The sequence below is a fragment of the Ctenocephalides felis genome, unplaced genomic scaffold (genome assembly GCF_003426905.1).
Source record: "Ctenocephalides felis isolate EL2017-DRISC unplaced genomic scaffold, ASM342690v1 CF-g0.4_SCAFFOLD_01492, whole genome shotgun sequence".
In the NCBI taxonomy this organism is placed as follows: Eukaryota; Metazoa; Arthropoda; class Insecta; order Siphonaptera; family Pulicidae; genus Ctenocephalides; species Ctenocephalides felis.
In genome coordinates, this window is record NW_020537646.1 from 36,066,752 (window position 1) to 36,093,919 (window position 27,168).

General features: G+C 28.4%; 2 protein-coding genes across 2 annotated transcripts in view; both read left to right on the forward strand.

Moving 5' to 3' along the window:
* The window catches only part of LOC113371201 (tumor necrosis factor receptor superfamily member wengen), a 69,304-nt gene extending 50,348 nt beyond the window's left edge, over positions 1-18,956 (forward strand). Inside the window, exons 7-8 of the mRNA XM_026611844.1 lie at positions 18,603-18,746; positions 18,841-18,956. Coding sequence (XP_026467629.1) covers positions 18,603-18,746; positions 18,841-18,905 — 209 coding nt within the window. The 3' untranslated portion in view covers positions 18,906-18,956. The remainder of the gene's footprint in view (positions 1-18,602; positions 18,747-18,840) is intronic.
* Positions 18,957-21,948: 2,992 nt separating this feature from the next.
* LOC113370478 (cytosolic Fe-S cluster assembly factor NUBP2 homolog) lies at positions 21,949-25,444 on the forward strand. The gene is made up of 5 exons (XM_026611150.1): positions 21,949-22,118; positions 22,220-22,362; positions 22,463-22,590; positions 23,343-23,514; positions 25,228-25,444. The coding sequence occupies exons 1-5, from the start codon at positions 22,008-22,010 to the stop codon at positions 25,442-25,444; spliced, it is 771 nt and encodes a 256-aa protein (XP_026466935.1). The 5' UTR covers positions 21,949-22,007.
* The last annotated feature ends 1,724 nt before the right edge of the window (positions 25,445-27,168 follow it).

The window sequence follows — 27,168 nt, forward strand, 5'->3', positions numbered from 1 at the left end:
AATAAAACCCTCAGATTCATTGTACAAAAAATAAATCTGAACTTGTGGCTTCTTGGGCCTATTGCTCCCTTGGTCGGTCTCAAGTTCGAGATTATAGTCGATTCTTTAATTAGTATAGAATTATATATCTTTAGAATTATATATAGTTAGGTGCAAAATTTTTGGTCCACGTTTTAGCTTTGAACCAATTTTAGAAATTTTAAATCGAAATCTATCCGTTGCAAATCGTACTTAAATTTTTCCTCGTAGTTATATCATTTTTTGATGATTTTTATGAAACTTTGTATGGTATATTTTATGGAGTTAATGAACATTTTTAAATATTATTTTAATTATAAAAATCCATTAAAGTTTTGTAATGATGGGTCTTGACAAAATTTTAAAATTTCTAAATCTGAATTCTTATAAGTTGATTATTATCGAGAAGTTCATGAAACTTGCCTTAGTATAAAATGTACATACAACTATTTTAGAGATAAATTTTAATTGCCATATTCTTGATGAAAAATCGTTATTTTAGCGTAAAAACGTCGTCTATCTCATTGTTTCAACAAATATATTATTCAAAGCTCAATAAATATTTGCAGACGTATACCAGATATAGCCATTATTTTGTAAGTGAATAATCCTGGTCAGTATATCGATTATTTATTAGTTTTGTAATTAATATCATATTTTTATTTTCATAATTGGTAATTTTTTAAAACGCCTTTCTTTTCTGATAATTTTGTTCTAATTATAAACGTACTTTATGAATTAATAAGAAATACACCAGTCAAGACAAGTATTTATTCAAAAAATCAATATTTTGAGTCAAGTGTTTGTTACAAGTGAATTTTTATTTCGTATAACAGATATGTTTCAGTTCAAGTTTTTAAATATATTTTAAAATAGATTTGGACTATATCCAGATAATGTGGAAATTGCAGAGAAAACTATCTGTTTGTGAGAGGTGATGATACAAATATTGATATTATAAACATTGAAGATGATAACATCTATCTATGCATAGAAAATTGGCATATTTATTTTTCATCATCAATTAAATTCAAAATTTATTAGCATAGGAATAGAGGACGTTAATAAAATTAAGTTTTAATCATTTTAGATCTATTTAGCCCAGGGGGAATATTGATTCTTTGCTGAATGACAAGTTTAGAATAAAACTCTAAATTTCATATTATTATCATTATCATTTTTTAACTTTCATAAGAAAAAGTTTGCTAAGTTTTCGAAATGATTTCGCTAGGTTTTATTAAATAAATATAAAAATTCTTTTAATTTCTGCCTTCATATAGCTGTCTAATATTTCTGAGATTTAATGGGTACAAGAAAGTCAATAAATCTGTATATTTATAGATGTCAATATTGCTTACATTAGGATCACTTACATAGGATAGCATTTATTATTAAATTGCATGGTTAATTGGATGTGAGTTATTATTAGATTTGCGAATTAACAAAATATTTGTGAAGATGGATTAATGATAGCACATTAATGAAGCTGGAGAAAATGAGTTTGATCAGTAAATATACAAAATTAGACTTTATTTTCTCTATTGACAATTTTAATCACTTAGCAACTTAAGTACCGGACTAGATTAATTATTATATAAATAAATAAGTTTGTGACAAAATTTATATTAAAAATTAAAAACGTTTTTTCTTATGCTGGGCGAATCAGAAGCCAAATCGCTATTTTCGTTTAATACTGATGATTAAATTCAATTCAATTGTTAATCTTTAATAATTATATATTATTAAATCGCTATTTACTGTTATGCAAAGCACAACTTCAAAAAACATCGTAACATTATTCTAAAAATTGTTTATGATCTTTTTCTTAGTATAACTTTTTAATTTTTTTAAGTTTTCATTTGTATAATAATTTTAATACTACTCCAGAACTTTTGTAATAAAAAATGATACTCATATTTATTATTTTTGCATATCTTCACGTTTTGAAGGTTTCTGAACATTTTGGCACAATTTAGAAAAAAAAATGGATAAAATGAAAAATTTATGAAATTTTTGGTAAGGCAGGTTTAGCGGTTTCGGGGACAGAAGAAAAATTAAAAAATATATATATATATATATTTGGCGGTCAAAAATGACTATTATACATATGCACATCAAAATTTCAGATATATGATCAAATTTTTAAAAATGAGTACTAATTTTGTTACAATTTTGTTGGGTTCCGTACCAAGATTGTTAATTTTTAAAGTTTACTTATATCAAGCAAATTTCAATTTTTTTTTTTCATTTTTTTTTAAATATTCAAAATTTTATACTCCAAATATAAATTTTGAATTTACAATTCAGTTTAAAAATGTATATATTTCAAATGCATCATTCTAATCAGATAAGAAATCATTATTCTAAATCAGTAAGAAATATATCCTCAGATGAATTTATTCGGCACCACTTGCTAATATAAACTTTCTCAAGTAATTGAAGCGATAAGATCGTCACTGAACGATAAAATATATAGTGATTATAATTATCTATTTGAAAATGTTAACAATTGTTATTAATCATTGATCAATATTTATTGATTCCTGATTTTCCCTCGAATATTTAATTCTGGTACGGAAAGTTCCAGCAATTTGCCTTAAGGCACGATGCCATACACCACTTCATTTATATTATTGCTGACGACATGTATTTGTTTTAAAATTAAATTAGATATTTAAACTGGCTTCAATAAAGCACTAATTTAACAATTCAATAAGAATATGGAGAGTCTGAAATTATCTTTTAAAAATGTGCTGTATTATTAAGTATGTGCTTATTACTAAGTTATCAATACAAAATGTACATTTTTACTATTTTTTATTATTCACATTTATTATAAATTTACGTCATATTATATCCTGAGGTATATGTATATTACCGCAACCGATAACTATTGTAAACTGCAATTATAGTTTTAAACAACGCCATGTGGCTGAATTATAGTTATTCCTCTATTTCCATATAAATATAATTGTTTGTGTTTAATTCTTTACCGAGAAGTAAACATATTTAACCATAATGTTAATCCTTTCCGATTCTATTATATTATAAATGTAAATTATGCCCACACAATGCGTTTCTCAATGTCCATTTGGCGTGCATTTTTATTAAGGATCCTGCAGAATAAATTATATTGCCTTTGCATATGCATTAGGACAGGATCACATGATATGCGTTTAACGCACATTAATGTTAAAAAAAAATCAAGTAAATATGAGACTTATTTGTTTTCAATAAAAAGCATATTAATTTAATCAATTAACGAGGTCAAATAAAAATCAAATAAAGAAAAAAAATTAATCAATCAATTTTCTAATTATGAGTATACTAATTTAATTTATCAATATTTATCAATTTTCATGATCGCAAATAGTGATTTATAGCTCTTATTGAAATAGAAAACCTAATAATATAAATATTCAAAATTAAAAAAAAAATCATATTTTGTTAATTTCGTTTATTTTATGCTAATTTTACTTATTAATTAATTTTACAATGCTAATTATGTAATACGTTTTTATTATGAATATATTTTTATTCTATGTAATTCAAGTTGACGTCGATGACTGAACGAAATAAGCAATACTAATACATATTCAAGTAGTTATTGACAAAATCTCTTTTGTCCAAGTTACGATTTTTGATTTTTTCTATAAATATCTATAAATACATATATAAATATATATAAATTACAATCCGTTTTATATTTTATATTTCGTAATTAGGATATCCTTTGAAGTCTGAATGGGAGGGTTGTGTTATAAAAGTTAGAATAAATAGAAAAATGAATCGTCAGTGTGGTTAATGATTTTTTGCACATAATTTAGACTAATTTAGAGCAAATTTTTTAATTTTCTATTTCAAAGTTTTCGAATTGGCGCCCTTATTTATAACCCAAATCGATCGGTTCTAGATTGTTGAATAATCTGTATACTAGCATACTAGCATTTTTGTGACAAATCGCGTTATAATCAATATTTTATGATTGCTATTTGTCCCAAGCTATACCTAATTCATATTTATTTTTTATCACAAAGCATACCTACACTTTCTAAACCCAATCACGAACATCATTCAGCCATGGCATCAGGTCTCGTCACTATTAGTAAAGATATTTTTTTTAATATAAAAGGCAGAGCTGCATTTCGAGTAGCATTTTATTGGAATAAAATTTTTTTTAGAAAATATTGGTTTATATTCAAGATTGATTTAATCTTATGCAAGGCTAATAATCGATTCTGTAGAAGTGGCTGGGTAGGGTTGTGCCAGTGACAGTCGTCTTAAACTAAACTATACTGATTTTGAATAGGGTCCGAAGGAAGAAATATGAGGTATGATTGTGCGAGCAAGTTGTCTTACATTAACATTATCTGTAGACCGCATTGCTTTCAAAGAGTCAAAAGTAAGTTTTCATGTTCGAATTCTCTTAATAATAATTGTTAATTGTATACAGATAGATCACTTTGTTTGTTATTCTGCTGTAAGTTGAACATTGGTAGTTATTGACGAGCAAATGTAACATGTATTTCTTGGCCTTTTTGGGTAAAGATGAAAAAATCTAATTTAACTTCAAAAGATAATAGAAACATTATATTAACAAAATTATTGCTGATGAAAAAAAAGAGGCACACCCGTACCCAGCATCGCCTAATAGGTAGATAGGTTGTATATAAAATCACCTCGAAGTATAGAATTCTGAAATAATGATGATATTATAATACTTGATATATTTAAATAATCAATATATTTACCAGTAACTAAAAATATTAAAATAATATAAAATATTTTTAAAAATGTATAGAACAATCAACATGGAGAATTAATTGCAATAATAGTATATTTCTTATAATACCTTATTAATATAAACCTTATAATAGTAAGGTTTAAGAAACTACAGAGTGCTATCATATCTCTTTTAGGTGGCGAAATATTTATAAACAAAAATAAAGTTTTTTGATAAGCTATTTATCGAGATAATAAAGAAAAAAATACAATACATTCATTTCATACGCTCCATACGTTTTAGTATGTATTCAATGTGATTTTAATTCAGCGGATAAAACAAGAAAAAATGATATGAGAAATAATATACATTAAATTTTACAAAAATAATAACAGGCGAATAAATACTAACGCTTAAAAATAATCAAAATCAATAAAAAAGTACATAGCTGTTGAGAATAAATCTAGGAAAAATTACGTATTTTTTTCGAAATTCGTAAAGTGTTTTTTCTAAATAATTTGCGTGATCATCTATTATTTATGTTATCAGTTTTGTACCCTTTTTATTGTTTTTTTTGCAATATCCTACCATTAGTTTTGCCTACTTTATAATTTTTCATACATTATTTTATAAAGTTTTAAAATTTGGCGTATTGTTTTTCATATATTTATTTGCAGTTGTTTAGTTCTGTTAAAAAATGTTTAGAATCATAATTTTCTATTTACTGGAACCTTTAAAAAGATTTTTGTTTTATAAATTCTTATTATTAAGAAATTTATTACTATTAACTTCCCGTAGAGTAAGTTATAGTAATGGGCGAAAATCTTTACGTTTCAGAGGTTTTTGAACATTTTGGCATACCTCAGTAAAAATGGATGTGTGAATGGGTGGAGACAATTTTTCGTCGACGATTTCGGGCGTACGGATCAAACAATTTGAATCGTTAAAAAAACATTCGATTCCTATTGATGAGGAGACGTGATGATTAGTTTTTGACGAAGACAGGTTTAGCGGCTTCGGAGATATGGAGCATAAAGTGCTAAAAATGTCAGTTCTTAAGAGAACGTATCAACCGATTTGAATGATCGAAAAAACATTCGATTCGTAATGAAGGGTAGAAGTGGTGATAGATTTTGACAAAGGTGAGTCCAGCCGTTTTGGAGATATAGTGCTAAATGTGCAAAAAATGACAGTTTTTAAGAGAACTAAGCATCCGATTTGAATGATTTAACTCTCCGTCGGTCGGATATTTTTTCACCTTCGAACGGTCGGAAAGGTCTGGCTGGACCACCATTCATTTTACATGCATTTATATGGGATAAATGAGTTTTTGGTGTCTTATGTATTAACGATTATATAAAAACATCAAGAAATATAAAAAATCGTTGCTTTTTTGTTAATTTTTCTGTTTTAAATCAATGAGAAACAATATTTATTCTTTTTCGGCGCATTTGAAATGAATGTGTGCATTACTCATCCGATTTTCAGTGTTTGCGATTACCAATAAGTTTGGTAGGTTTTCAAGGAACTCTCGTCATGAAAATACTAACATTCATGTTACAACACATAGCAAAGAATATAAACAACGCAGTTTGAATAGAAAATACCATGAAAAAAGACAAAATACTGGTTTACATATATCAAAAAGCGTATATTTCATACAAAATGTATGGGTGGTCTAGACAGACCTTTCCGACCGTTCGAAGTATAAAAAAGTTAATATCCTTATAATTATCCTTCTGTACATTTTTTCGTCCTGATTTTTTCATTGATCGACAGCTAATGAAATTTTAGGAAAAGTCAAGAAATTTCAAGTCGATAGGATTACTAGAAGTATTTTTTTTTTAATTGAAGTCGAAAAAAGTCTGGCTAGACCACGCCGACCGACGGAGGGTTAAAAAACTTTCTGCTTGTGTTGACGAAACAATTGCTTTCAAGAAAGAATTTTTTTTAATTCTTTTTTTATTTTCAAAAAAAAATTCAATTATTGAAAAATAATTCGGATTTTAATTCTAATAGTAGCTAAAGTTCTAAGCATCACTTATGAACTTCAAATAAATAATTTTAACTTTTCAATTCAGTTTATATAATTCTTAGAAATGTTAGACAATGTTCTTCATTTTAAATCCGATTGATTAAGTTTTGTTTATTCACTTTTTATAAAATAAGGATAATGAAAGTTACATTATTTACAATAATCTATTTGGAAACATTCAATATTCCTCGTACGGGAAGTTCCAGCAATTTGCCTTAAGGCACGATGCCATACACCACTAGTATTTATTAGTTTCGATGTGCTGCCCTGGCATCAGCCCTCCCTCCGCAGTTATGTTCACAATAGAATACCGTATCCGGTCCGGTGTGTACGCTCATTAATTCATTTCCGTGAATGGCTCCACCTTAAGAATATTCATAAATCGAATTATGTATGAAGCTTATAGCGCGCTAGCATGGCGATGTCATACAAAACATACTTTATAGCCGATATTTAGTATTTGTTCAATCAACAAAATTGCACGTTATATAAATTGAATTAAACCTCACTGATAAGCTTTGTTATTCTATCCAGACGATGTCACAAAAACTTTACCGTCGATATGCCTCACAAAATGTTTATCGGACACAGTAGTCAGGTAACAGCTAAGCTATACCATATACTGATGGGGTCCAAAGGGAGAAAGATCAAGTTTGATTGTTTTAAAAAGTTTCCATTATTGCTTTGAATTAGAGTCATGAGCTGTAGACCCAATTGATTTTAAAAAGTCAAAATAAAGTTTATATTTTCGATTGTTTCTTAATAATAACTGTAAGTTGCACATTAGTAATTATTTACTAGCAATTAGTTTTTGCGTAGATAATTTATCTCACTCATGACACTCATCTCACCCGTGACAAATTTTGTGAGTACTGCTGTAAAATGTTTTTTCAGTTTAAGGCTAAATAGATTTAAAAAAATTAACTAAACCAAAACAAAATAATAAAAAGAAAAGGAAAGAAATAAGCAAAATAAGAAACAAAATATTCAAAAATCGTCGTTATCATCCAATCATTTGATTTCTTGTTAATTTTGTTCAATACAATATTTTTTGTTAAATACATATTGTAATATTATATTCATAAGCTTCATTTTAATGATTTAAAATCTTTTTTCTAATTTAAATTTGCACTCATTGATTGAAACTATTGTATTTGTCTCAGATCACAATCTTTTCGGCGTTTTTTTTTTAAATAATTAAAAGCACAAATTTTAGAAAATGCGATGTGGCATTTTATTTAACTTTTTTCTAAGTTTTTTAAACCTCATCTTTTATATGAGGTATATTATATTATGTTTTTTTCAAATGCGGTTTTATAATCATTTCCTAAAAAATGAAGGCATAAATTAATGCAAAATTAGTTAAATTGATTTCCGATTTTCTTTCTATTTAAAAAAAAACATATAGTTTTACTGCTTCAATTATATTATTAACAATGCTTGAAATTGGCGAGGGGTGCTTTTGCCTATATAGTCTTAACCACTTACTAAAGGTAGAAAACGTTTGGGGCAAAATATTATACTTTTTGATTTTATTTTCTCTTATTTGATAATTAAATTCCATTTTCTTAATTTATTTTATCATGTTTTTTTTTAATATAACGTTCTAATCGATAATCGATTCGGTATTTGTCTAAATAAAACAGCAAATCTATACTGTTGTGCTTATTTAGACGAACATCATATATAACATTGTAAACTCTCTTGAAGCATTTGAATGCTATTCTTGCGATTTCTAAGTTCTAAAAATATCTAGTACTTACAAGATTGTACGTATTTACTTACAATTTACATATGCCGATAGGTTAAGTATGCAGTTTGCTCTGGGCAGATATATATTTATACTTGAACGGATTCCAAATTCCATATTAACAATTTAATCAAAATTCGTTAATTGGATTTAAATTTGATTCATTTCGTGGTTGCCTAACTTTAATGAATGAAAAATTTGTTCTAATCATTTATTCAAAAACAAGCTGGCCCATCTGTGGTAAGAACGTGGATTAGCAATTACTGGTTTTCACCTGGGCCAGTTCTATATGAAGCAGTATTTTACTGTTATTTTTTAGCTGAAAACACTATTGTTTAGTTTACGAGACCTTAATATAATTTTTAAGTATACATTATTTAATCGTTTCAGAAGATGTATTCTTAATTTTAAGTTACATTCTACAGTTTTTTCTATATAACCTCTATAAAGGCTTATATCTGGGTGGGGTAATCAATTAGATATAAGCCTTACAGGGACCAACAGAAATCTTACCCTGGCAAAGACGTAAAAAATAAAAAATAGCAAATAAAAAGTAAATTAAGTTAAATAAAGCAATTTTACAAGAGATAAAATAAATAAATAGTTATTTGAATTCTGCTGATGAATGTTTCTTATGAAATACCAGATCAAGTTTATTGACAGTGTTATCTGTTTCAAAAATGTGAAACTTATATTTTTCATTTGGTTAAATAATATAGCTATTATTTTGTTAATTGCCTTTATTAAAATAATATATTAGAAAAACAGCAAAAACACGCATTTCTGCAATGATGACTTAGCTGAGAGGTATACTATACATAGTCAGTTAGTTGTTTGTTTGATATGTGTTATTTATTGTGATATAATTGTTTTGGTTTTCGCAATATAATTGCTCAAAGTCAAATTGAACCTTTGTGCCCCTAAAAACTATAAAAAAGTTAAAATTTAATAATAAACAATGCATATGTTTACTTTCATAACTAATCAACAATCTCATAATAAATCTGCGCAATACAGCTGTCAACACCAAGCCTGAAAATGATTTTATAACAGGCAGAAAAATAAACAGCTACTGATATATAATACATAGCACGTGTTCGCATATTTTACTCTTATTCTGCTTGCCGACATGAAATTGGATAGAGGAAAAAAAATGATTAAAAAACTTACAAAATGCACGAAATCATTCTACCAAAGGAAGGTTGTGTAGAGTTTTTTAATTTTCGATTCTCATGCGTGGCATACAGAGTTCTTCTTTTTACCAGTTAGGATGCTTTTAGATAAGAGGTCAAGAAAAAAAATACCTTTAATTTTCGCTAATCTATCAACTAAAATTTAAAGCAAATGCTTGAAATTAATTTATATAACTTTTTTAACAAGAAGTTTGTTTTCGGCAGAAAATCCGATTTGTTAATTTTATGTGTTCTCCACGTTTTAAGCCATTTCTGAATTTCTAAATCATTTGACATGGAAAAAGTAGGCGGATGGTTAACTAAAGTTTGACCGATCGTAGAGCGAATTGTATCAATTTAATAGGCTTCAGATCTAAGAGTTGCACATAATCGTGTTACAAATTGTAATTCAATTTCGATACTTTACTCAATAAATTCAATTGTATCAATATAATGTAATTGGCTTCAGATCTAAGAGTTGCACATAATCGTGTTACATACTTTAATTCAATTTCAAAACTTTACTAAATAAATGTAATTATTGATCCATTATCGTCCCATCTTATATTCTGCATTCATAAAGTGTATGCAATAAGCTTAAAATAGTTTTATCAAGCAAAATATTGGGACATTCAGAATGTTGTTAAAATTTTCATGAATCTGATATTCTTGAATATGATAACAAGACATTCAAGATAAAATAAAAACTAAATTACTCTTTAGAGTAAACAGAAACAAGAAATACGATGGCAAGCTCCTGTGGTGATATATTATAAATTATAATTATGAAATCTTTTACTTTTATTGATTATGTATGATGTATATCTATATTGAAAACGCTTAACAAATTATTTGTAACTTTTGAATGTAAAATATGAGTTCATTCAAAATAAAATATTGATGATATCTATGATTGATGATTACTCTGACTATAAAGTACCTAAAAAAATCTAGTTGATATTGGTATTTAGTCCTAAGACAAGTTACATGAACTTCCCTATATGTGTAAATAATCGACTTAATCCATTATAAATAAATTAATTTATGAGTGGTCAAAAGTATTCGAAGTGGATTTATTACACATCATTGAAAATCGAACACGTTAACCCGGGCGGAGTATTTTCTAAAAGCAAATTTTCAAAAATCAACAATTTTCATAATTGATCCAGTTTCCGTAGGACTTTAATGATTTAGTATGTTCATTAAGATCACGTACTCTATCGTTATACCAAGTAAATCGTCTAATTTTAATTTTAACGTCAAAAAAACTACCCATTTGCTCAAACTTTGATGAATTTTTAAAATTAAACTACTTGTCGTAAGGCCGTAATATTTCAGTAAGTTCTATATATCGCCAAAAAAAGGTCTATCAAAATCGGCTTAAATTTGTATTTCAACAATTAATTACAAGAAAACGGCTCGGTAGATTTTTACCTAAAACTAATCAGTATCATTCCCAACTAATATCTTTCGAACATGAACTTTTTGATTTTTTAAAATCGATCCGGTAGTATGAGCTTAATGATAACGAAAAGTTTAACACTTTTCCAAATTACAAAGAAACGGCTTAGCCGATCGCTGCACAAAACTGAAAAACGCTATTCCTCATCGAGATATATCAAATGGCTTCAAAATTTTTGAAATCGGTCTAGCCGTTTTTGAGAAAACATCGATTTACGGCAAAAAATCTGTTCACATGCACACACACACATACTTTTACCAAATTTGGTCTCATTCGATTCAGAATGGCTTGAAACGTCGAGAAAACATAAAATTAGCGCGCGAATGGATTTTTTTGATAAAAACATAACTTCTCCTTCGGGAAGTTAATTAATTTTTTTATATAATTAATAACAATCAGAACTTAACCTTATAAGCTTGTTTTAACATCTTAATATTGTGGTTTTAGAAGGCAAACCGACTGTGTTGGCCTATCTCTTTTTTGATGAATTTAATATTGGAATACCTTTAATGGTGATGCTTTTTATTGGATGCAGCATCGATTCCAGCTACATTTACGTGGAAACATATTAATATCTATATTTTTGTGAAACCGATGTCACCATTGCTTTATAACAGGCTATCCGAAAAGGCAAAAGAAATTCTGATTGCTTATTTACTCTTCATTTTAATAATATTGGAAGGCATATTATATAATGTAAGCCGTAACTATCTGGGATGTTTCGAATGTGTCCTCATATTAAAATACTTGGAATGCTACAAATCGAGAGTTCATCGAGTATCCTCGATGCCTCATGAATTTTAATCAGCGGGTTAGTTTGTGAGACTCATTTTGCTATAAATTGACGTCAGAAGGACGTCTATCTGTGCAGCGTTTTATTGAGCAATTCGCATGCAGCGGAAGTCGATGTTGTGCAACTTATAAATTTGCTTTACATTGATATTCAAGCTAAGCAATTGCCAATTCTTAAGCTAAATAATTTCAAATTAAGCAATAATCCCTTTAGAAAGAAGGTTTATAGTCACAGTTATACAAATAAACTGAGGTTGACTGATCATCCTAATAGCCCAGGGGGCGTCCATTAATCACGTGAGCGAGTTTTAAAAGAATTTTGGACCCCCCTCCTCCTTGGTGATCCATGGTGATATTCAAAATTACCACCCCTCCCCCATCAAACATCACGTGTATTTTTAGTTACGTGAAAAAACTGTATATTTTTTTTTTGAATATGTTATGTTTTTAAAAAAACTAGCTAAAAAAATAAATACACGTGATATTTTACTATAATCCTGCCTCCCCCATGTGATATTTCGTGATTTTTTGTCAAACTTTTCCATCCCCCTAAAAACCTCACGTGATTGATGGACGCCCCCCTACCAATAAAGTGACCATACGTCCCGGTTTGGCTGGGACAATCTCGGATTTTCACCTTGTACCTCGGGTTTTTCTAAAAGCAAAATTAATCCCGGATTTAGATCTTTTGTTCCGGATTGTCCCGGGTTTTAAAAAAATATAGATTTAAATTGAAGTTTCGCAATTATTAATAAAATTACAACAGCCCATCAAATATCTGGGAATGATATGCACAATATGTTACAAGGCGATTATGCTTATATGAAACAATTCGAAGTAAATTGAACAAAATTTTATATAAGGCTCAAACTCAAAACAAATGTTATACACTGAAAAATATAAGATATAATATAACATCATAGGTAAATGAAAAGTATAACATATAATCGAATAATAAAGTTTTTACTAAAAGTTGTAATTGAACAAAATTGATTAATAAAAAAATATTGTATCCTTAAATAGGATATGCTATTTTAAAATCATATTTAAGTTATTTAGCATAAGCTCCCCTTTTCCTCCGTCCCGGATTAGTATAAATAAAAACTGCTGTCCTGGTTCTGCCTTTAAAAAAATTAGCCACCTTACTACCAAGAAATTGATAGGCAAATTTCAATAACAAAAAAATTTAAACAAAATCTTAAAATAATTCTAAATCTTTAGACTTATTTTAAATCTTTTAAAAAGCAGAAAGGAGGTTGTTTTTGAAACCTTTTTTATACTTTAATGTTTTAGATAAATTGTCAAACAAATATTAAGAAAAGGCAATAATTATAAGGCCTTAATTACTATAAGGCATTAATAATTGTTACAATCAAGCTGTTCAAGGTGATTTTAGTTCTGTTCTGTGGAATGCACTAAGTTTTATTTTTTTGCTCGTAAATTTTATAAATACAGTAAAATCTCATTAAGACGATTTTACAATAACCCCACTAAAAGAGTCTTAAGCAAAAAAGCGTATTGTGCGGGATAAAGTGTAAAGACGATATATTTTAAAGAAACCTACGTAGAGTAAGGTATTATAAGGAAAATCGAGTAAACCATAATCGTCTTAACGAAGTTCTACCGCAATTTGAAACAAAATTAATTACAAGATGCTTTTCGATTGACTGTTAAAATCTGATCCCTTTATATAAATAATATCATTCATTTAGTAAAATTTAGAATTTGTATTTTAATGTTAAACAGAAGTGCACCATCGTCCAACTTATGTTTTATGTTTATTTTAACAAATTTGCTGAAAGAATGATCTCTTAGAAATGTTAGAAATATGTTATAAATATTTTAGAAATATGTTAGATATATGATCTCAAAAAATAGAGCAAACTAAATGATTATATGATTATATTGAGAAAGTTTACAAATATATTATATCTGCCATCTCAGTGAAAAAGGGCTCGCCCGTAGGTAAGCGGTTAAGAGCGATGAGATCTGAATCAGAGGTCCCGGGTTCGATACCCACTTCGAGCAGCTTGTTGTCAGGCAGCAGTGACAACGATTATCACTTAGAAATATAGATAGTAACATGTTTCCAAGTGAAAATAGCCCTAACCCGGCATTGCTGCACCAATAAAAAAAACAATAAACACCAATAAATAATATATCATATAGAGATATGACAACTGATTGGGTTGCCATCTGTCAAATAGACCAGTATTGAGTCAAATCAGCTAAATAATTTAAAAAAAAAATCCAAGTGAATAAGTGGTTGAGTCAATTTTCACTATTTTGCAAAACTTGATTTGAAAGTACTATTACTCGTGTAATATGGCGTATTTGAAATCATTTGTTTAAATTTTATATAAAGTGCTTCAATAACTTTTGTTCATAACAGATAGTTTTTCAATTTGATAACTATTTTCAAAAAAAAACTAGTGGGGTGTATGGCATCGTAGCTTAAGGCAAATTGCTGGAACTTTCCGTACCGTAACGAAATGTTCGAGGAATACTGAATGTTTTCAAATAGATTATTATAAATATTGTAACATTGTCAATTTATAATAATTATATAAACTGAATTGCAAAATTGAAATTATTTGTTTAAAATATATTAAAACTATAATCAGAATTAAAAATAAAATCTGAATTATTTTCAATATACAAAAAAAATTTGAAAAAAAAGTTGAAACAAAATTTTTTTTTCCAAAATCAATTATTCTGTTAACACAAGCAGAAAGTTTTTTGAATCACTTAAATCGGACGCTTAGTTCTCTCAAAAACTGTAATTTTTTCCGCATTTAGCTCCGTATCTTCGAAATGGCTAGGCCTGCCTTTGCCAAAAACTAATAAACACTTCTCCCAATCATTACTAATTGAATGTTTAGATCATTCAAATCGGATACTCCTTTCTCTCAAAAACTCGATTTCTATTTTCTGCACTCTTTGCTCTTTATCTCCGTAACTGCTGGACCTGCCTTTGCCAAAAACTAATCAGCACATCTCCCTATCATTAGGAATCGAATCTTTTTTGAACCATTAGAATCGGTTGATCCGTGCGCCCGAAAACGTGGACGAAAAATTGTATCCATACATACATACACACACACACATACACACACATATCCATTTTTTCTGAGGTATGCCAAAATATTCAGAAACCCTCAAAACGTCGAGAAATGTAAAAATTTTTAATTTCGATTTTCGGCCTATTACAATAACTTACCCTACGGGAAGTTAACTAGTTGATACCGCGATTTAAAACATTTTTGCCAATATTTAGCCTAACCACCTATTCACTGGGATAGCAGATCAGATATAGTTTATATTTGTTGAAATATCTTATTTGGCTTTAATTAATAACTGATATTATCATTGTCAAATTGGTATATTCCTACTATACTGTATACAATGCTTTTTAATCAAAGATTTGTATTTAATTTCGAATTGTTTTTATATTTTGTCTATTTTCAAAATAGTTGAAACTGACATGAGCATTTGGCGTGTATTTTTGCTATATAAATTTTAAACCATGGTTTTTGAACAAATATCAGTAATACATTTCAGCATTAGCAACATTGTCATCAGCTTGTCCCGCGCCATTTCCAACCGCCTCATCTTCCTCTTCTTCAAGACATCGCAGATTGCTAAGTTCAGCCATGAGTTCCTCTTTGCGCAATTTGGCAGCTTCGATTTCCGCCTTGATGACGTCTATATCATCTCCACCTTTTCCTCCCAAATTTTTCCGCACGTAGTCCAGAGCATTTTCTGGTTTTTCGAGCTCCTCGTACAATTCCACCAGAACACGAGTAAGGGCATCCATTATACCAGATTGCTCCAGATATTTTCGAAATTCTTCGCGCTTTGAGTCAACTGGTTTGTAGTTAGACATTTTTGTAAGAAAATTCGGAACGAAATTATTTTATTTTTATAATGCACTTTGACGCTCTATTATTGTTAATCTTGGTTATGATTTTTATAAATAAATGAAGTTTTGCTCGTGCTTTGTTTCATTGAAATTGACATAAGCAATGACATTAATGCTTGATTTTATTTACAGATGAAACTAATTTTATATAATGTTTTTCCTAACGTATTGTGAGATTAAATTTACATACTTTATCCAAATGATGAGACGCATGTTACACATTTCAATATCATACATCTATTGGCTTGTTGGTAGATTTTCTTCAATAACTTACGATTTTCATCAGTAAAATAATTTTCCATAATTTACAAGAAAATATTTTCATTGTAATTAATTAATTATATTATTGAACCTAAGATTTAATTAACACATTATTTTAAGCATCAACATCATTTTAAAATAAATCGAAATTAAGACAGCGAAATTTGTGTATGTTAATGTGCAGGTATTTTATAAAATTTAGTTTTTTTATTTACTCACAAGATTGTTAGTTCAAATAAAACATTATCCCTTTTTTGTAATTTCTATATTAATTACTACATTAATAATAATAATAATTTCTATATTAATTGCTTGCAATGCGTATAATTTTTTTATGCTTTGTTTTACTTTTGTTTGTGCAAGTCTGTGAATGTTTCAAGTGTTATAATGTAGAATTTTATTGCGGTTATAATATAATTAGTATATTTTGAAGCCAAATAAAATATATTAAGAAATAATACGATAAAGTTCCAAGTTGCAAAAAAAAAAACAATGTGTTTTCTGACTCTAGTAAAGGGTCCGAAAAATTATAGAGATACTCTTTAGACAGTCTTTTTGCGTACTTTTTCTATTATATCTTGTCAGTTATATTTTGAATATGGAAGTTATGATTTTTTGGTAATTATTTTTACTATGTGCGTATGCATGTATTTTTATAAATGAAAATAATTTATGTAATGAAATAAAAATCTTTGAAAATAATTCCAGATATTGACGTTATACTAATTCACTCGCGATTATTTATTATAGACCTTATACTACCTATATATAAGGTCTATGTTATTTATACATAAATAACCGTTTACCTAAAAAATAATGATTATTATTTATTTAATTTCTCTTCATACCAAAATCCATATACATCAATATGCGCGATGTTAAATGTAGAACTGCTTTAAATAAAATGGCGAGTCTTAATTCACACACTATATTGGAAATTGATGTCTTTTAAACGGTACAACAAATTCAGGAGAAATTAATATATTTTATAGTATCCGCGGTAAAAGTACAATATTACCTTGAATTTTTTTCAACCAAAATCTTATATTTATATTATTTTAATTTCTAGCACATCTCAGCAGCTTTTTGTCAATAATATTGCAGACATTTCATTTTTCTTATTCATAATCATTTAAAAAATGCTCTTTAAAATAACGCTGGCTGTATAGTGCAGTAAACGGAGCGTTTTAGGTCTGAATTTTTTTACTGTGCTCCGAATTGAATGAAATTTTGGAATTAGGTTCATCTAACCCTCAAGTTCAAAAGTGAAAACAATTCGGATTGCGCCATCACTCCCCGGGGGATGACACCCCCTCTCAATTGTGTAATTACATTTTTTTAAATAACGTCGGAAATCGATAGGAGAACTAATTATAAGAAAAAAATGTCTCTTATAGTTTTTCAAAAAAACTAATACTTTTCAAGTTACTGTCCACTAAAGATTCATATATTTTTGGCGTTTTTCTTCGTTTTTTTGCAAATTTCTCCTAAAATATACATTTTAACGAAAATCATGTAATGAACAAAATATTGTCAATAAAAATCTTAATAAATCGGTATTAGATAAAGCGTTCTACGAAAAATATTAAGCAAGATTTGAAAGAGCAAAGTCGTTTTTTATTTCGTTCAAGATTTAATTGTTGTATTTAAAGCCATCTAGTGTCGAGGTTTTACATTTTATGAATTTCGGTAAAATTGGGTTTTATAGTGCTCAACATAAGCTTTAAAATGAGTGCTGTTACAAGTTTTTTGCGTGTAAAATGAGTGAGCTATCATGCAAATAAGAAGCATATACGAAGTTTTTTTCTTTTAAATCATATGGTTTAATGAGCGCCATTTCCACCAGAAATAAAGTAATTCACATTCCATCTAGAATTCACTTCATTATAGACATCTTGATGGATTCTAGCAGATTTACTACTTTAGTACAAATTATTTTCAGAAAATTCACGATTTTATAAAAACTTTTTTTTCCATTCATAAAATGAAATTCATAAAATGTAAAACCTCGACACTAGATGGCTTTAAATACAACAATTAAATCTTGAACGAAATAAAAAACGACTTTGCTCTTTCAAATCTTGCTTAATATTTTTTCTAGAACACTTTATGTAATATCGATTTATTAAAATTTTTATTGACATTATTTTGTTCATTACATGATTTTCGTTAAAATGTATATTTTAGGAGATACTTGCAAAAAACGAAGAAAAACGCCGAAAATATATGAATCTTTAGTGGCCAGTCCCCCCGGGGGGTGATCGCGCAACCCGAATTGTTTTCACTTTTGAACTTGAGGGTAAGATGAACCTAATTCCAAAATTTCATTCAATTCGGAGCACAGTAAAAAAATTCAGAGGTTATACCCTTTTTTCCTCTCCGTTTACTGCACTAGTAGTATTATTTCGATAAATTTATATTACATTAATCATTCGTAATTAATTAACTACTGATTTTAATATTTCAGATGTTGAAGAGATTTCAACAAGACTAGCTTTGATAAGTGCAGCTAGTGCCTCATTGTCTGATTGTACTCATCCTAATAATATCGTGTCGACGACCCCCGATTCTAACCAAGATGGAAATTGTTCGAATTTAGAACAGTTATTAGGTAAACTAGTACTTTTTAATAATTAACACAAATCAAAGTAGTAAACTACAATGATTTTTATCTTGAGTTGCATATTTATTCATAAAAATTTTAGCCGGAAAATCTACATCAAGACATCCTGGACGAGTTAACATCTATATAGAAGATAATGAAGCATAGTGAAAGACATTTAAATCGAAAATAAGTACAAAATCTCGTGTTGTAAGGTGCAAAATAATATAGTTTATAATTTTAAAAATTATTTTATACATAATTAGATTCTACTTGTATTTTGAATGATTGATAATTCCTTAACTTAATGAAAATTTTATAATATAATTCATATTTATTGATAAATGTTGTTTTATTGATATTGGGACTTTAGAATCTAAAGTTTGGATGTTATTTATGTAAAAATATTGTTTTATAATATTTGTAGTATTCGTTAGAAATATCTGCATGTTTGTGCTTCTTATGCGACTTTTATTGGTTTCTGAATTAATTGCGAATAAATAATTCCCGAAATGTGAAAGTAGAAGTGAAATAAATCTGTACTGATATGATTTCTTTCAAATAGTAATTTTGATTCAAAAGGGCGAACTGCAAATGTCCTCGTAAATTTGATTAGTTATTTGATTTATTATTCAACATATTTTATCTACATATATTGTATTTGATTCACTCTTAAGGTCTTAATTTTGAGTTTTTGATTTCCTGTACATATTTCTTCTATTGCTGGTTACTTCAATCATCTACATCCATTCTCGACTCAGCCTTTTCAAATCTTTCTCTTTATTTTAGAATTGTGATCTGTAGAGTGCTTTGTTCTTCCATTATTCTTAGTACTTTTATAATTTTATAGATTTATTTTGATGTTTTACATTTTAAAACTCACTTAATTGCATTGGTCATTTTTTCTCAGAATCAATATCCAAAATCCAGACAGGTAGCACCATGTAGCACTGATTACAATTTATATCTCAAGTGAAAATGCTGGTCAAGTACTGATTTCTACCGCTAACTTTGGGGTCTTAACACTTCTCTGGTAGTCTGGTCCATACTATATTGTCATATCGATGTTATTTTGACGATTTTATGATTCGGTTACTATTTCAGGCTAAACATTCTTTTTAATCTCACTTTTCTAATCCCTTATCACTTTTATTGATTCTTCCTATCTTTCAACTCTTTGCATAGAATTCTAAGCATTTTATTGAAAATCTCGATTCTTTCTACGCCGTTCATTAGACTGTCTAATATAATAAATTTAGCCGTATTTACTATTTCAAATTTGATAAATATGTAATTACCAGCTATGGCATATTGACTGCTGAGCTTGAATTTATTTCATGATATTATGATATATACGCCAATAATTTTAGAAAATTAAAACTGCTATAGATTAAACATACCATAACTATTGTAATAGTGAGAGACCCAATTAACTTTCTGAAGAAGAAATTTGTTCTCGAGAAAAAATCTGATTATCTAATTTTATGTTCTTGACGTTTCAATTTTGAATCGATTGAGAGCAAATTTGGATTGGAAGTTGCATTGGTTACATTTTAGGAAACGGTCGGTTTGTTTGAAATGTTGAAAAAAAAGTTTCACGATTTGCATGAAACTTTGTATAACGATAGATTTTGTAGTCTAATTTAACATAGTGAAATATTATACGCCCACGGTAAGCAGTTGAATTATAAGAATCTAAGATGAAGCATATGTATCTGTAGTCTTTCGTAATAAATTTTATTGATAGAACACGAAATAGATGAAATAAACTAGCTGTAAGTGGAATTCTGTCTTAAGGCAATTAAGGCATCGTGCCTTAAGGCAAATTGCTGGAACTTCCCGTACCAAAAATTATTATTTTTTTAAAAACAATTAACATTTTTGAAAAAATTTTACTTCGAAAAAAATAGATTTTTGAGAAACTATAAATTTGACAAAAAATTCCTTTTTTTAAAACAAAATGTTTTTTTGAAAACAAATTTTTTTGAAAAGAAAAATGTTTTTTTATTTTGACATATTTTGGAAATTCTGAACTTTTTTTCAAAGCAATCGTATTGCTTGAACTGCATAGAGACGAAATGTCAAAGCGCGCAAGTGCCGCGCCGCCGTCTAAGCATTGGTACGGAACCCATAGAAATGTAAAAAAAAATATATTTATTATTAAAATATCTGATAATTTGATGTGCATATGTCTAATGGTCATTTTTAACCGCCAAATGGCATTTTTTTTACTTTTTACATTAGATCTCCAAAACTGCTAGACCTGCCTTCATGAAAATTTGATCAATTCTTCATTTTGTCAATACAAGTAAAATGATTTTTGAATTATTCAAATCGGACGCTCCGTTCTCTTAAAAACTGAGTTACCGTTTTCGGCAACTTTATGTACATAAATGTCCAATAAACATTTTTGACCGCCAAATGACATTTTTTTAACTTATTTTTATCGAAAGTCCATAACCGCTGGACCTGCCTTTCCAAAAATTTGATCAGTTCTTCATCTTGTCAATACAAGTAAAATATTTTTTGAATTATTAAAATCGAACGCTCCGTACTCTTAAGAACTGAGTCGCCGTTTTTGGCACTTTTTGCCCCGTATCTTCGGAACGGCTAAAACTGCCTCCGCCAAAAATAAATCAGCACGTATTCTTAACAATACGAATCGAATGTTTTTTGAATTATTCAAATGGATTGATCAGTGTTCCCGAAATCGTCGACGAAAATTTGTATCCGCGCACACACACACAAATACATCCATTTTTTCTAATTTTAAGGTATGGCAAGATATTCAGAAACCTTTGAAACTCTAATTGAAATCGAAATTTTCATTTTCGATGTTTTTGCGATTACTATAACTTGCCCTACGGGAAGTTAACTAGTTAATTTACTTTATAGAATTACAGATAAGTATGTTTAAAAGACATCAATTTAAAATTCCTGTTTATTACGTTGATTATGTATATGTATCGGAAAATTCATGCAACTTGCCTTAAGGCGAAATGATACTTACAACTAGTTTTTCCAAAATCTTAGAACCTAAATAGATTTGATCGTAATTTTATTTTACTTTATAGAAGTTTGAATATTACTCTCTAATTGCCTGCAAAAAGCAGCGTTTAAAGTAACCGTTTGTTGCATTACATCAGGCAACATACATGGAGTAAACAAGAATGACATTAGATTCCAACATAATGTCCCATAATGTCAGTGGCATGAAATTTTTGAAGAAGTGCTTAATCTTGTTTCAAAGTTCTAGGTTATGATTAAAATATGTTAAGTGGTGTAAAACACATATTTTTAGTCCTTTCAGGTAAAGGAGGTGTAGGAAAATCTACCGTCAGCACTCAACTTGCTTTAACTCTTAAAGAGCAAGGTTATAAGGTATATTTGTTTACAACAATCTTGTATTATAAGTGCATATAGTTGCCAGACGATATTATCTCTATATCTATATTTTGTAATAGCATTAAATTCTTCTTTAGGTAGGTATTCTGGATATAGATTTATGCGGCCCAAGTGTTCCTTTTTTGTTAAATATCGAAGATGCAGAGGTATGTCAGTGTCCTGAAGGCTGGTTACCAGTGTATACGGATGAAAATAAAAATCTTGCAGTAATGTCCATAGCGTAAGTTACTTATGTAACAGGATCTAAATATTATTTAAAATATTGAAACATGATTTGAAATTGCATTTTCATAGAAAATAAAATAATGTATCTTTTTCAGATTTCTGCTAAAATCTAGAAATGATTCCATAGTATGGCGAGGACCAAAGAAAACTAGCATGATTCGTCAATTTATAAATGATGTATATTGGAATGAAATTGACTATTTAATAATTGATACCCCACCAGGTAAATATCTCATTTTTAAATACATTGCATAACATAGTTTATTTACTTATTTATTTATTCAACGCCAAAGGCAATAATACAATATAATTACATTTTAAAGTGTACAAATTATAAATTAAAGATAATATATGATGAAATTCCAGTATTAAGAGTTCATAGATAGCTTTGTATATATTCATAACGCTTAATATAAACTACAAATATATAATATTAAATAAAAACTAATAATATTAAATATTTAATAAATTATAAATCACTACTTAAGACGGCCATTTAAGGATAATTTTTCTGGCTTGATTTTTTATATTTGTCACCGACAGACCAAAGAAACCAATCTCAGAAGCAAATTCATTTATTATTTTTGATATTCTGAACATGGGTGCACGTGAAACAAATTTGATTTTAACTGTAGGTATTTCCGAAGTTCTGTTATTAATTAACTTAACATTTGGAACGATAAATTTGAAGCGGCTAAAGCACCTTTCACAATAATTGCTCCATAGCAGAAGGTGAGATATTTTCTTCTAGCATCGAGTGGCGTAATGTTAAAATGGTTGTACATTTGGGACCGACTTATCTGAATATTGTTCTTGTATTTGCGGAACTTTACATGATTGACAAATTTTTTCTGGGCAGATTCAATACTGTCAATTTGATATTGGTAAATCGGGTCCCAAATTATACACCCATACTCTATATATATTGGTCTAACTAAGTAATAGATGTAAACTAATAGTTGTTTGTTTTTATAGGAACTTCTGATGAGCATATTACAGTTATGGAGTGCTTAAAAGAGGTAGATTTTGATGGGGCAGTCATTGTAACTTCACCTCAAGAAATTTCATTAGAAGATGTCAGAAAAGAAATAACATTTTGCAAGAAAACTGGCATTAAGATATTAGGAGTCATAGAAAATTTGAGCGGGTAAATATTAAAAGCATTAGGATTAGTGACAAATAATGCACATGCAAATTTATCGTTTTACCATATTATTTATTTTAATTCTTGCAAGCTTAAAATTCATTCGTTATAAGTAAAGTGCTAAAATTATTAGATGTACAACTTTGCTTCCGCCGTTTTGCAAGAGATGGCTGTAGCGGTAAATGGTAGTAAAAGTCAAAATAAAGATATCGTAAATGTCATACAATAAGCTTATTTATTTGTAAACATAATTCTATAAAAATATTAATCGATTTGTATCTACCTGATAAACTTGTTCTCGTTTAAACATGTCAACTTACGAGCCAAATTCTCGCCATTTGCGAGAGGTTTTAATTTTCTGCTTTAATATGAAGAAATCTGCTGCTGAGGCTCATCGAATGCTCTCAAAAACCTATGGTGAGGCTACTATTAGCAAAAGAACCTGCCGAGAGTGGTTTCAACGCTTCAAAAACGGTGATTTTGAGGTTGATGACCAACATGGCGGAGGAAGAAAAAGGGTTTTTGAAGATGCAGAAATGGAGGCAAAATGGAGGCTTAACCAAGAGTCTTGTCAAACACAACATCAATTGGCAAGATTGTTGGGTGTGACGCAACAAGCTATTTCAAAACGCCTGAAAGTCATGGGAATGATGCAGAAACAAGGAAATTGGGTGCCACAAGAAGAAGAAATTGAAGACAAGGAATATTGAACGGCATGCGTTTGCTTGTGAAGAGCTTGCAAGGTACTTGCAATGTGACTGGGGAAACATAAAAATTGGTTTATCACAATAATATCAATCACAGAAACACAACATGGAAATATCCTGGCTATGCTTTTTGCTGATGGCTAAACTGAATACTCAAGGTTTCAAGGTGCAGTATGTTAACTGTTATGAGGTGTTAAATTGCCACGACACAATGAGAGACATGATAAAATGTTATATTACAACTTGACAATACTGTCTCCATGTTATAAAAGTGGTCAATACTTGAAATGGGAAGTCATCAAGCTACGCTAGCAAATCCTCACTGCTTCCTTGGACTATGTCCTATTTTGATCAATGGCACACATCTATCTTTATGCGAAAAAGGCCCAAGTTCGAAAAAAAAAGATAGAGGAAGCAAAGCTATACACCTAATAAAGAAATAATTATAATTCAAATCTAAGAATAGCTATATTAATAAGCATCTACACATTATTCTTTCAAACAAAATTAACATTGAAATTGATGATAATATTTATTTATAAAATTAATCTCACTTCAAAAAGTTTGAAATAAAAATATATAAAACGTATGATAACTTACTTAACATATGATATCGATTAACTATTTTATGCAAAAGTTTCTAATTTCTAAATTTATTATTTAATTTTTGTCATTTTTGTTATGTGATTGTTGAATTTTTAAAAAAATCAATTTATTACAAACTTAATTTCACCCTCAAAAATGGTTTTAGTTCCACAGTATCATCTTTAATTCATTAAAAAGAAGTCTAATAGAAAAAATATTATATACAAATGTTATTCTATATTTTCTCGAATATAACAAATTCAAAACAATTTAAATGTAAACCTATTATTATAGATTTCTATATAATTTTTTGTGGAATTTGAAATTTATTATTTTTTTTATTATTGGCTTGCGCTTATGTACATTATAATTTTTTTTGTAGTTAAGCAAGTAGCCACCTATAAATTTTATTTGCTTTTTTTAGTTATGAATGCCCAAATTGCAGTGAATGCACAAATATATTCAGCTCAGGTGGAGGTGCAGCTCTCGCTGAATTAGCATCAGTTCCTTTTTTGGGCACCTTGCCTATTGAGCCAAGATTATCTTTTGAAGAAAATAGAGGAAAATCTGTACTTTCATGTTTGCCCGATTCTACATCGTGTAAAGCATTTTCAAGTATAGTACAGAAACTTACCAATTAAATCATTTGTATTTTTCTAAAGTTGTAAGTAATTTTTATAATACACTTTTGATTTATTCTTCATCAAAATATTTTGCTATATTCTGTGCTAGTTCCAAATCCCAAGGTGTATCAATTTCTAAACTATATTTTGCTGGAATTTCTACCACAGAGCAACTGAATTTTTATTATTAGAGAAAAAAATAATGACTATTAAAATTATTATATCATCATCATCAAATTTCATCATCATTTCTTTTTATTACCTATCATCTTGTAGAAGGTTCTTTTCAATCAATTTGCGTGAGGCTAAATAAAACATTCCGTTCTCTATTAATTCTCCATTCCAATTTTGACGCCTAGGTCTACTCTCTGGATTAAAATTTTCTGATGTTATTTTATTACCTTCCTCCTTCCATCGTAATTTAAAAGACCTAATACAAATATTCATATTATTTCCATATTCATGGAAAATCCCAATTTTAAAAATTATTTACTTAATTATTATGCATTTAAATAACCCTTACTATTGAAAATTAATTAATATGTTTATAACTAAATACTATTATACTTTAATTTTGTACCTAGTAACACTGAAAACACACTGGGTATTGGTACTTGAAAAAGTTAATTGAGATATTGCTTCTAAAATATAATCTGTCTTGAGAAAGGGTGTAGTACATTGCACTAACATTAAATAATCTACATTTAAATGATGCTTAATAAATTCTTGTATTGCGGATATAGAAGTAGATGCATCAGTTGCATATTCTGGATCTCTCCAAAACACTTGTGCCCCTGCTGCAATTAAGTATGTTTGGAACACAATATTAATCTAATATAATTTAAGCAGTCATAATAATAATTATTGGCATAGGGATTTAGATAATTGTTTTATTTAGCTAATCTTTTAAATCTTCATTCAATTTCACAATTTAGGAATAATTAATTAGCAAACCTTCATTGGCTTCTTTAGCAATCAATGGATGGTCAGTTGAAACCCATATTGCTTGGATTTTTCCCTCTTTTAGCAATGGTGTAATTTTTTTAACGCTTCGTCTAATAAGTGTAACATTATTAATTTTTTGCAAATTTTTCAAAGGTATTCCTTTTGAACCTCCTCTTGCTAGTATCAGAACAGCAATGTTCGGATGAGGTGCAATTAAACTAATAAAAAGTAGATATATATATATATATATATATATATATATATAATTCAACTTTAATAATTTTATCTTTATGCATACCCATAAACATAACAGAATATAGATAAACCAAATAGTATAAAAAACATATATTTCATATTCATTATTCAACAAATTAAATCTCTATTTCAAACAGTATAATAATTTCATAGAATGAAGTCACATAATTATATTATACAATATACTCTTTCACAAAAAACAACAAATAATCAGTTCCACAATATCAGTGAAGATATAACTCAATACATAAAAACTGAATGTTTCTTGAACACTAAATTAAATAATAGAGGAAGTACCTCTGAATGAGATAACATGTACATTCAGAGCTGTAAGTTTTCTCAGAAAACTTTTCTCATTTAATAACAAACAAAAATAACATAATGATAATTGTTAAGAATATTTATGAAAATGATTTTTCAATATGTTAAAATTTTCGATACACAAACCACATTCAGTACATATTACATATTTTCCTTGTGCAAAAATTTTTTTATGATCCAACATATGTTTGCAATAATTAGTGCGGTTTTCAAATCCTGTC

What these genes read in the sequence shown, in the direction of transcription:
- LOC113370478 (XM_026611150.1), top strand. Translation starts at nt 22,008, where the DNA reads ATGTTAAGTGGTGTAAAACACATATTTTTAGTCCTTTCAGGTAAAGGA. An exon ending in AATAATTGATACCCCACCAG is followed by an intron (nt 22,591 to 23,342) that starts GTAAATATCTCA and finishes TTGTTTTTATAG; the next exon opens with GAACTTCTGATGAGCATATT. An exon ending in GTCATAGAAAATTTGAGCGG is followed by an intron (nt 23,515 to 25,227) that starts GTAAATATTAAA and finishes TGCTTTTTTTAG; the next exon opens with TTATGAATGCCCAAATTGCA.